This window comes from Carassius carassius, chromosome 25 (assembly GCF_963082965.1).
Source record: "Carassius carassius chromosome 25, fCarCar2.1, whole genome shotgun sequence".
In the NCBI taxonomy this organism is placed as follows: Eukaryota; Metazoa; Chordata; class Actinopteri; order Cypriniformes; family Cyprinidae; genus Carassius; species Carassius carassius.
In genome coordinates this window covers 9,139,573-9,152,507 of record NC_081779.1, presented here as the reverse complement: position 1 = coordinate 9,152,507, position 12,935 = coordinate 9,139,573, and the positions used below count along the sequence as shown (strand labels likewise).

The window sequence follows — 12,935 nt, the reverse complement described above, 5'->3', positions numbered from 1 at the left end:
GGTCACAATCTAACCAGTCACTTTAAGAAATATCCTGAGATTACAAGAAAATCAGTGAACATTAACAACAAAATCAACAAGGGTGTAAATAAAACTGGCAAACAATGCAACCATATTAATTATTAATGTCCCAGTGCATACTAGGAAGATGGCCAATGGGGCTGAATTACAACATTGTGTAAATTTTGATTGTTCATAAAAGAAAAGCAGCATCGAGATGCATTAATTGTGTTGCCATCTTAGAAAACTTTTTTGGGTTATTTTTCAATTTTTTTTTTGATCTAAGAATAATCATTTTACAGAACATTGACAAAAACGTTTGCCATCTGCGCACAGTATGAAATGTGGGATTGTCTTTCAGAATATGAAATTTATCATATGCTTGACACTTTTCAACCAGACAGAGAATTTTATATCCAGAAACTACTGTCAGTTACACCCTATTTGAGAGCATAAACTTAAAGATTGTTTGGGACTTGAAAGAGTAAGATGTGACACCTTATTTCCCACTGCGTTATGTGTTTTGTTTATCTGCTGGTGTCTGATGTGGCATGTCTGCTGATGGATGTTTTCTGTAATAGGAACTGTAAGAGCACAGATAAGAATAGCTTTGGAGGAGCCAGCATAAGACATTTAAGACTCCAGCCCTTCTTTTCAGAAAGGACAGACACAAAAAAGCGACCTTTAGTCTCTGGAAAGTATGACATAACCAGATACATTCTCTCTGTATGTGTTTCTCACTATGGGAAGATACAAACTGCAGGTTTTCAGAAATATATGCCCATATTAATATGCCCTGAATTTTCTTCTTTCTGGGAAATATTTGGTGTAATGAGTTATGACACATTTGAGACTGGTTAGGCACATTCAGTATAACATAAATAACCATGCCATGAATAACTTGGAGTACAAATATTCAGCAATATTATATATACATTTTTGATGTGCGTTAGTGCGCAGGGTTTTACAAACAAATACATGTGAACTATAATCTACTCAAGCTATACATTTGTTCATTGTGTGCATTCCCAGTTTAATAATATCAGCTTTAGTAGATGACCAATAAGCTAGGCATCAAATGCATCTTTTGTTGCTCTAGCTTGGGCAAAGGTTTCATTATGAGGCTGCATAACAATTCTTTATTTTATTAATTTTTTTACTTTACAAGCTCACAGGGCTTCCTCCAGGAAAGGAGAAGGGTCGAACCAGAGAGTCAGAGAACCTTCAAGACTCAAAGTCAAGACTCTGGAGGGACTCTGCAAGACCATACAGCCACTGGGTCTCTGTTTTAGCCTTCACTTATTTCTGCTGGAAATGGCCCTTAAAAGAGCCTTTAACTCCAAAACCCACTTTATACACTTTGGCCTGTTTTGCAACCCAGCCAACAGCTGCTGAATTACAGGAACAGTAACATAGTCAGCTATGGATGTGAAAGCAACAATGTAATGAGAATATGAATTTGGAACAAGTGCTCTCCGTTCTAATGATAATGAGATTTGATGTTCAATATTTTGTACTACAGCAAGATGATTATTATTATTATTATTTTGTCATTTATTTATATATATATATTTTTAAACAAAATGGATTAATTTTTTGTCTGGAGCTTTAACATTACATCAACAGTAATCTAAAAATTAGATCATCAATTTGAGATCATCTCTGGGAAGGTAAGGAAACAAAGAACAGAAAATATGCTCAGCAAACAAAAAAAAAATAGACCTAATGTCGGCAAATAAGGACTAAATAAGAATGCAAGAACTATGCTAGGCTATCAGTATTTTCTAAATGAATACATTTAAATGTAAACATGCCGAGCAAAATGAAAAAACTAAAATAAAAAATCCTATAATTTATTTTTCTAAACTGCAGTTTTATCATGTTAGAGATTAGATATGCATGACACCCAGGGACATGACAGAAATTGAAATATCTGCTCTAATCAAAGAATTTAAAAATTACAAATTACAAAAAAAAAAATAATAATTAATGACAATGATGATATGGATGCATGAAGTGTGAATTAAAAGCGTGTACAATGCATGCCAGTCTGGGCAGTTCCTTTCTTTGACACAAGGTGGAAGCAAAGCACAAAAGTGGAGTGAATTTCTATGTGAATTATGCTGCTTTGCCAGACATTAAACATTATTTGCATTTTAAATAGTCTTCATTTCACACATTCTACAAGAAGGACATCGTTTCAAACCACCTAGCATGTCAGTCGATTATGGTAAAGATCATTTTAAAAGATTCTATTTAAAATATCTAAGAATACGGATCAATGGCATTGTCCCAGTGGTGCCACTCCACCAGCTAATTGGGTTGTGAACTCCTCTCTCAGTTTCCCTTGGATACAGACCCCTAAATAAATGCTTAAGTGGCTTGGCACGACAAGGTCTATTCTGTCTGTATGCCATATCCACAGTTGGTGAGGAGGAGAGCTTTTCTCATGTTCATAATGGAGCAACTGTGCTGTCCCACATGAGTCAATTACTCTTACAAAGAATGAAATAAACCTTGCATGGCTGCTAAAATAGCTGCCAAAAGTTACTAAGTAAAAAAATAAATAAAAAAGAGGGGAAAAAAAGAATTGTCAGGCATGTCGCGATATGTTATATAAGCTAATTTTGTTGTTGTTTTTTTACTATATTTGTTCTTTGAGATAATTCGACACAACAAAACAACAGTGAAAAGAATATGAGAAAATAATATAATGTACAACCTCTGAATTTATCATTTAATTTACTAATTTGCCATGCAGACATTTACTCTCACATGTAATAATTCAAAGAAGTGATGTGATGAAATTTCACTGGCCAAATTGAAGACAGGGGCCTGTGGCTCAGAGAAGTTTCAAGCATTAGCACTGTCATACATGTGTCACTTGGAAACAGTTCTTGCCTGAGCCAGATGAAAAGATGCTGTTCATTATCAGGACGAGCTATTTCTTTTCTTATAGAGTGCACCTAAAATTAAATCAATTGAAAATGGGGTTCGACAGTTCTTCATTTAACATTTCTCTTAAATATACATTTTGATCAAAATGTCCTGTTTTGTTGTATTAAGCTTTTACATTTTATGTGAATGCCTTATGTGAACAATCAGTGGAAAATAATGGCAGTTGCCTACTCAGTTCTTTCACATTAAATTTAACCATTCACTCTTACAATTCATGGATACATTAATTAAACTTCGTAATGTCTAATAGAAGCTGAGAAAACAATAATCAAAAGCTTAAGCATTTAAGTTAAGATATATGTATTAGCCTATTACATATTTTCAAAACTAAATGGAAAACATGAAAATTCTTTGATTACAGTAAACTACACTGGATAAAATGGTGTATAAACAATTTTCACTCAGAAATTGCAAGTTAATTTCACAAAGAATCGAAAAGTAACTTTTTAAATTTTGAAAGACTGAAATTGTATATATTTGCTTTAGTCTAATCTTCGAAAAGCAGTGTAAATGTAGTATATATGTAAAAGTAGGACCGTTTACATTAAAAAAGTTTTTTAATTACTGATCTATATATGTTCTCTATTATAGATCAGAGGTTGTAACCTAGTTTTTTGACAGTTGCTTTTTTAAAACACATTCAGAAATGAAATTTTTGATAAAGTTATTATAGCTACAAATCACGCCTGTGAACAGAAGTTGCGTTAAGGTAACCATAGAAATTACGTTTATTATAGAATGAGAAAACGACAAAACAGTATCACATTAAAGTGTTATTTAAATATTAAATATATAATAAAAAATGTATTTTGTTTACTTATTTAAAATAGCTTAGACTTATTCAAGCATCAGATATACACCTAAGATTTTCTGACAGGACTCAAATCAAAACTTGTGTAGCATTTCAATGACACATAATATTAATATCACCATAAAATCTCTCATGAAAATTGACCAAGGTCATAAGATCATTTATAATACTCGAAATCATTTGCCTACATTTATGAGTGTGTAAAACGCCCCCTTTTCTGATCACGCATCCAAAAGCGAGACTAAATTCAGCAGCATGTTAAGAAGATCCATCATCTGATCCACAGCAACAACAGAGAGCACATCTGCCTTCAGTCTATTCCATTAGCCTACATTTAGAGGAGAGTCAACTCTGGAGAGTAATATTGTAATGTAATATTGTGAATTTATATAAATTCGTTTTCTCTGATGACCAAAAACAAAACAAGAATCGAGCTCACAAATCAAGCAAAGTTCTAAGAGGGATGAACCTTATTTAATTAAGCTATGCCAACTCAACGGAATTAAAATTATTTTTCATCTGATTTTTTTTTTTTTTTTTTTTTTTTTTTTTTTTTAAGTGCTGGGGATTTTTTAGAGAATGGAGAACTTCACGGTATTCAACGAGACTCTGGAAACTTGGACTGACCGCAGTGTCGAATACAAGGCGATCAGCGTCCTCGTAGTTTTCTTCATATGCGCTCTCGGGATAGTTGGAAACGTGATGGTCATCCTGGTGGTCCTCACCACCAAACATATGCGGACCCCGACCAATGGCTATCTGGTCAGTTTGGCTGTCGCAGACCTCATGGTGTTGATCGCAGCCGGTCTGCCGAGCATAGCGGACAGTTTGTTCGGTTCATGGATTTTTGGGCACGCGGGGTGCTTGTGCATCACATACTTTCAATATCTAGGAATCAACGCATCCTCGTGCTCCATAACAGCGTTCACTATAGAGCGATATATCGCCATATGTCACCCAATTAAAGCGCAGTTTTTATGCACGCTCTCACGCGCGAAGAAGATTATTTTTGGAGTTTGGATTTTCACATCGCTTTACTGCGTAATGTGGTTTTACCTATCCGATATCCAACAGGTTCTCTACAGAGATGTCACTATAATAACGTGCGCTTACAAAGTTTCCAGAAACTTTTACCTGCCCATATATTTTTTCGATTTTGGCATATTTTTTGTTCTGCCACTCACTCTTGCTACTGTCCTGTACGGCCTCATTGCGAGAATCTTGTTTCTTAATCCTCTCCCGTCGGACCCCAAGGAAGACAAGAACGGGCAAGACAACTTCTTCAAAGCCCCAAAGAGCAATATCAAGAATTCCAGCCGCTGCTCCAGCACGACTGCAGCATCCAGAAGACAGGTGAGAGGATCATCTTAAGTATCAAAACTTAAAGATTGGAAAAAACGAAATATGCTCTAAATGTAGTCAGTGGTATCATACAAAATATAGAGACATAAGTTTGTTCTACAGACAGACAGAAAGATAGATGGATAGATGGATAGATTGATGGATGGATGGATGGATGGATGGATGGATGGATGGATGGATGGATGGATGGATAGATAGATAGATAGATAGATAGATAGATAGATAGATAGATAGATAGATAGATAGATAGATAGATAGATAGACAGATAGATAGTCATACAGACAGATAGATAGAGTCATACAGACAGACAAACAGACAGACAGACAGACAGACAGACAGACAGACAGACAGACAGATAGACAGACAGACAGACAGACAGACAGACAGACAGACAGACAGACAGATAGATAGACAGACAGACAGATAGATAGATGATAGATAGATAGATAGATAGATAGATAGATAGAGTCATACAGACAGATAGATAGACAGACAGACAGACAGACAGACAGACAGACAGACAGACAGACAGACAGACAGACAGACAGACAGATAGATAGATAGATAGATAGATAGATAGATAGATAGATAGATAGATAGATAGATAGATAGATAGATTAAACAAACGTTATGTTTTACACTGAACTGATATGGGTTTCATAACACTGTTACTGTGATTTCTTCATGAAAGGTTACAAAAATGCTGGCAGTGGTTGTCGTTCTGTTCGCTGTGCTGTGGATGCCGTACCGCACTCTGGTGGTAGTGAACTCCTTCCTGCAAGAGGTCTACCTGGATACCTGGTTTCTGCTGTTCTGCCGCACATGTGTCTACCTCAACAGCGCCATTAACCCTCTAATCTACAACGCTATGTCTCAAAAGTTCCGCGCTGCCTTCAGAAGGCTCTGCCGCTGTGGACGCAATGCCCAGGCGAACAAGGCAGCCTATAGTGTGGCACTTACTTACAGTGTTGCCAAGGAAATGTCAACGGTGGAAAGCACAGGGCATTTTTCAACAGAGATAGATGATTTGACACCAACAGACGAGCTGTTTCCTCATAAGAAGCTTCTGTATCCAGAGGACTGTGACTTTAGGAAGGAGACTTTCATTCAGGCCTGATAAACTCACAACAGCTACACACACCATAAATCTCTGAATACTAGCTGTCTAACATAACACTACACATTGGCCCTGCAGGGGCAGTACTTTGAAAGTTTCACTTTATCTTTGTTTTTAAAAAGTCTCAGCAGTCAAATTCATCTTCCTGTTCACTTGCCAAACAGCCTCTTAGAATGTGTTCTGCTGAAATGAAACCACTATTACATAAGTTGCACAGCTGCATTATCTGCTGGAGTCATGATTCTTAATTAAAATTGCATATATAATGCAGGGTAAACTGACGTATATTGATCTCAAAATATCTTTAGGGTTTGCCATTGTGATTAACGAGTGGCCTTCTCTCTCTGCAGACCCCTGGGAAAAAATGCTGAAACTGCTTTATTATGCAGTTGCAGTTGTTTCAAGAATGTTCAGTGAGAGTTAACTTTTGTTTACACACCACTGTATAGAAATATACATTTATGTAATACACAATGCTTTCAATCTAAACTTAATTTTGGGGGGGGGGGGGGGATAAATGTAGTCGATTGTATCGTACAAAATATAGAGAAAAGTTTGTTCTTCAGTTAGATAGATAGATAGATAGACAGATATGTAAGCCTTTATGTAAGATCTGTTTAGTTTAGTCATTCTCAAAACTGAATATTTCCCAAACACCCCCATTGATTGCCATAGGTCATTTAAAACAAATAGTCCTGCCCCAAACTCACACTATTGGTTGAGCCAATGACCTGCAGCTCAAACCTACAGAGAAAGTAAAAAAAAAACTGCCATAATGTGTGCTATGCCTTACTCAGGCCAACTTTACTCAGCATATCAAACTGGGATAGAACAAAGAATTTTAACATTTGTTCAGCTTTAAATATAATAATTATGACACTTTTGAGTTTAGCTTATTTAGATTTTAGTAAATGAATGTAAGAGAAAATGTGTTAAATTACTTCACATCTGATGAATGAATCTTTCACCATTGTTGGCTCTCTTGTATAAATGAGTAGACAGCATATGATTGTATTTGTGAACTTCATACTAGCCATTAAGCTAAATCCCAGCACATGGGCTTGTACATGGCTTCTCATCAAATGTGGCTTTATCTTTATCACATCTGACTGTGTGTTATTCTATAATGTTATTCTACATTAATATGTTGTGTTTTAGGTTTCGAAAAATAATATCTTACTGTTGTTGATGTGAAAAATGGTCTGTTCTGTTTTGTCTCGATGGCTAGTCAGGTTTGCTGTCCTGTGTCAATGAATATGCTATTTTAGTGAATTGCCTAGATCTGTTTAAAACAAGGTTTTTAGAAAGCTATAGTTACACAAATGGGTATGAATCTGGTCACTGCGATGATTTCAAGTGTTCTGAAGTGTTAATGCATATCATAAACTGACATATTCATAAATGTAAAGCTTTTTTTCTGCCTAAAACAAATGTATAAAGTGTTCAGTATGTTAAATTGTGCTGTAATTGTTGTCTCAGTTTGGTAAATGCTATTTGACCACGTATACGAACGTAGACATTAGTATCCATATATTATCCAACTATTGAAGTGTATTTGCTATTTTGCATTTGTGTTATTATCCAGGGATTAACTAAAACAGTTATATATACATCTATTTTAAAACATCTTTCTGAATAAAATAAATGTACTGTTTCATGAAAGACTCATTATTATGTTTAATTCATTGTTATTCATATGATAGCGGCGGCCTCTGAAAATCTTTTCTGATTCACATGAATTTTCAAACTGCATAATGATCTGCATAATGCTGCACTGATGTCTAATTGGTCTATTTAAACTGTAATTATTCTCTGCCTAGCACATTTCTACTGCCACATGAAGTTAACTTTCAGAAACCACTGCTGCCAAGTACTATCATTCATGCAAAATTCTCAGCTAATCAATTCGACATTGTGGCTAACGAATGAAAGGACAAAATGATATTTAAAAGACTATACCTTTAAATAAGACAATAAGAAATATGGAATATTAATATGGTTTAATCTTGCAAAACAACATAAGAAGGGTCTTCAAAGAAATAAGTGGAAAAATTGCAAAGGCCTGAAGTTAAACTGTTGTGTTGTCTTCAGTCAGAATAAAAAGAAAGCAAAGTGACCATCCAAAGATATGAAAGTTATGTAATATAATGACAAGGTTTCTTTAAGGCAGGTCAGTTCACTCGGTGGAAACACTGGAAACGCATGGGCAGCTATTTTTTATGTTGACTTACAAGTGCACAGTCTGTCAAGTTTATGTTTCAATATTTCAAACCAGCAATAAAACCTGACAACAGGGTTTAATTTAGCTTCATCTCTATTTACGACCACATGGAGGGTTGCATATTGTTAATTCATATTGTATGGTTTAAACAAATAATATATTTTACATACAATAAAACATATATTAAAGGATTTTCTATAAAATAAATAAATAAAATGAAATCTCTTTGGAAAAGGTAATTGTCTTAAACTGAAAGACAGGAATTTCAATTTGACACCATATTTAGAGTTCAGTGATCACAAAATAATTCAATTCAAAGGGGACTTTATTTTTTTATTTTTACCTGAAAGGCAGGATTTCCATTCCAACAGTTACCACAAAATTAGTAATAATTAAATATTATATAAAACTGCATTCCAGTGCAAAAATCAGGACAAACTGAAATATAAAATACGCTTCAATAATGCATATATGAGCCTCAAAATACACTCAAAATTACACTCATTAAAGAGTAGCTCTAAATATAAAGCAATTGTGCAAATTGCTCACTATAGTCTCTCTAACAGCTTTCAGGCTTGTTGAGAAAGCCATCATTTGAAACATTCAGATTGAAATGATTATCGCTGTGCTACAATCTATCTGCCCTGTAGACCACACACCTCCTGCCACTGTGCTGCATTCATTACAGGAGCGGTCAAATTTTGTCACATCCCTTCACTTGTTGCATATGGAGACACGTAAATCTATTGCATACATTTCACACCAAAACTGTAATTAAAGACGCAATATGTAATTTTTCTGCTTTAAAAATAGCAGATATCACTATATCTATGTTATATATATATTTTAGTTGTGTACTTACATTATCCCGAAAGTTTCCACGAACTTTCAAATCCAGAGAAAATTATAGTTTAATTAGAAGACACGGCACGTTTCTTTATTTCCGTTTTGTCGCCCATCTATGGCGTCATATAAACTTTGACCCCTCTAGTTTATCTAACTTCCTGCGAAACCGCCAAATACAAAGGTGAACAGAAGCAAAGACGAGACGAAGAAGAAAAAGTAGCAGCTAGCCTTGATCGAGAGTATTATATTTTATATTTATATTGTTTATATTCGTATTTATACCTCAATCAATAACTTAGTTATGGATCATGATTATGCTTTGCCTGCACTTTCTGTGAAGCGCAGTCAAACGTACGGGTGAAATAAATGACCTGAGAAGGTTTTGGGACAAGATAGAACAAACAAGACACGGGTAAATATTGGAGTTGCATTTCCAAGATAGAGAGAGCTTCGTGACAAGCTGAAACTACAGAGAGATGCTTGCATTCTAATAAACAGGTATGCATCCATTCAGCTAACTGTATCCATCCGTATATTTTGTGAAACGATGATGTCTTGTGTAAAACGCAGACGGACTAGTTCTCATGTAGAGTATAATGTACATCTACATGTGTTCTATATCTAGCTGGATAAAGTAGCTTCAAATGCAGTTCACTATCTTGTTCGATATCATAGTATAAACGTAATTATAATTATTAACGAAAGGCAACCGTGTTTTTTTTTTACATATTACTACTAGCTAGATGGAATATTGATTCGATAGGGGTCTGATATTTCATATATCTCTCCGTTAAAAAAGACGTGATTGTCAAAATACTAGGCTGCTGCTGCTGTAGGTAAAGGGAGACCGCTGACAGACCAGGCTCTTGTCTTCATGACAACAATATCTATCCTTCATGTTGAACATAAATATAAAGCCTACTGATAAAGGACACCGTCAACAGTATTGACGGCAAAATAGACTATGTTTGACAGGTGCAATATTTGAAAATCGATAATTATTTATTTATTTTTTAAATTACATTTATATCGGAATTCATGTCAACCTATAGACTTTCAAACATCAAAATGTCATGAATTAATATGTATTTGTGTACAAAATTACATATAAACATATTTTCCTATTATATTTTGCCTGGAAACGCTTCCAACACGCGCGTGTGTCGCGTGAAAAATAGGCGTTGGTTCTATTTCTAGCAAGCACGCGCCTTGAGCCGCGCGGCTCACACAGGCATTCTGCAAGCTCTAACCTATTAACATGGGAGCCGAATTAAAAACTGACACGCCACGCAGCTGAGACGCTTGCGCCACGCATCCAGTGTGTCGCCGGACTCAGTTAAAATGAGTGAGGAATGTGGGGAGCGACAGAGCGGGTGTTCCAATGAACAACAACTCCCATGAGCCTACGCTCTTTCCTGACGTCATCAAAGTACGTCTTATGTTATTATTTTGATTGAGTGACCCCTGGTGGCCAAAAATTCCATACTGTACGTTTAAATTCACGTTTATTTGTATAGCGTTTTTCACAATACAAATCATTGTAAAGCAGCTTCACAGAAAATAAAAGTTTCTACATTACATGTAGGAGTAGCTTATCAGTGGTGATTGTCACGGTGAAGTCCATGTGGCAGATATGTAAAAATAAAAAATAAAAAAAATACATGCAGCTAGTTAATGACGTGTATTCAAACAAACAGTTAACATACACACATAAATTATTATATGTTGTGATCAAACTTATAGGAAAATTGGGTAGATTGTATGTTGGTTCAGGGTTGGCATCATCCCAGATCTTTTTAAGGGCTGGATCGAGACTGAAGCTTGTGTAATTCCTAATTACCTCGCGTGGCAGAAACAGAATTGAATTGAATTCTGGTTGAATACTGGACTTTGGTGTCACCTATAAAACCTGTGATGAAGTTGCATTCTCTCTCTCTTGCTTTTTTTTTTTTTTGCCACAGAACAAGACCTTATTTCATTACAAAGCATATTCAGTCTGAAATTAATAGGCCAGAAAATAAGTTGTTCTTGAGATTAATGCATCCATTACAGCTCATTTTCATACCTCATCCATTTAGTTTTTCCTCACCCTTTCCCAAAGGCATGTCATATCTAAAATAACAGTTTATCACGACATGCAGTTCTATAACATGGAGCTAATTAGTTCATTTTCAACCGCAACTAAAAGTACAAAACAACAGTGTTTATTTTATGTGCTAGAATAACTCAGAGGTCTACTGGACCAGAAAACTATGTATATTGTTTTGTCTGGTTTGGATTTCTTAGTAAAGTGGTCATAAAATATCAAGTCTGCTTAAACAAACTACTCTACAAACACTTCTAAATTTCCTCAAGAAGAATTGCTTAATACAAATCATGGCTCAAACAAAAGATTTTAAGTTGCTACTTGGAATTGCTCAAATTGTAATATTTACACAATGTATTCTCGATAATTTCATGTGCATTATTTAAGCAGACTGGCTACTGTCATGACACAAAAGACAAAAATCCAAGTTAAATACTTTTTCCTGTGTTATGTATATGATCATCCAGTTAAACTTTACCAAAAATTTAGCATAATTAAGGTTTTTGAACGTTTTGAAAGAAAAGAAGTCTTTTATGCCTCTCAAGGCCACATTTATTTGATCAAAAACACAGTAAATTAATAAGTACACACAATAATTGTGCACCAAATCAGCATATTAGAATGACTTCTGGAGGAAAATTAATATTGGAGTAATGGCTGCATTGCCATCACAGGAATAATAACATTTCAAAATATATTTAAACAGAAGAGTTATTTTACAATATTACAGTTTTTTTTAACTGTCATTTTGATAAAATATCAAAGATATAACTATTGCATTGTTGTTTTGTCAAATAAATGAGAGCGAAATATGGAATTGAATAATATTCATATGGCTTTACTGCTGCAAGTTGACTTCCCCATAAAGTAGAATGCCTACCGAGGTTATGATTTTATTAACATCTTAAGTACCTTTGAAACTCCACATTCAGAGTGAAGCCAAGCAGCCATTCCACACCCATATCACCTGTTTTTCTGTGAAACCAAAAAACACAGAAATGCTTTGCAAAATGAGCGTGTTTGTGCCCAAGGGTAAGCTAATGCATCCCAGAAACCCCCATAATGCAATACAGAGCAGTCTCTTATCGACTGGCCCTCAGGCTGTGTTCGGACACTTGGAGAGTTTAATTGATGTGGAAGCTTAAAGTTAAACGGGTTCTAAAAAGCTTAAAGTTAAACGGGTTCTATATATCTCTTAATAACGTTGTTGTTGCTGTTCTAGAATACTAAGGCACTTTCCGCAGGAGACCCATCCAGCTCTTGCGACTCTCCTGAGTTTAATCCTTAAGGATTGTTTGTTCAGTAATAATAAAAGAACAGAGAAGCGCATGGAAAGCGTAGACTACAGGTGTCAAATTCAAAGATGGATGCTGTGTTCCCAGGGTGAATAAATAAATCAACACCTGAGAGAAGCTCACTCGCTTTGTTGTTAATAAATTTAGTTTACGCCAATCTTGGTGTGCAGTGCGCGCAGACGCTTTCTGGTTAGACACCGACCTCCAAAACAGATTCTGGAGAATATTTATATATTAT

At 35.2% G+C, this 12,935-nt stretch overlaps 1 protein-coding gene across 1 annotated transcript; it reads left to right on the top strand.

Moving 5' to 3' along the window:
• Positions 1–4,300: 4,300 nt before the first annotated feature.
• LOC132104664 (thyrotropin-releasing hormone receptor-like) lies at positions 4,301–6,713 on the top strand. The gene is made up of 2 exons (XM_059510229.1): positions 4,301–5,122; positions 5,824–6,713. The coding sequence occupies exons 1-2, from the start codon at positions 4,349–4,351 to the stop codon at positions 6,247–6,249; spliced, it is 1,200 nt and encodes a 399-aa protein (XP_059366212.1). The 5' UTR covers positions 4,301–4,348; the 3' UTR covers positions 6,250–6,713.
• Positions 6,714–12,935: the final 6,222 nt, after the last annotated feature.

Coding starts and splice junctions, on each gene's coding strand:
- LOC132104664 (XM_059510229.1), top strand. CDS start 4,349: ATGGAGAACTTCACGGTATTCAACGAGACTCTGGAAACTTGGACTGAC. Junction 5,123..5,823: donor CTGCAGCATCCAGAAGACAG/GTGAGAGGATCA, acceptor TCTTCATGAAAG/GTTACAAAAATGCTGGCAGT.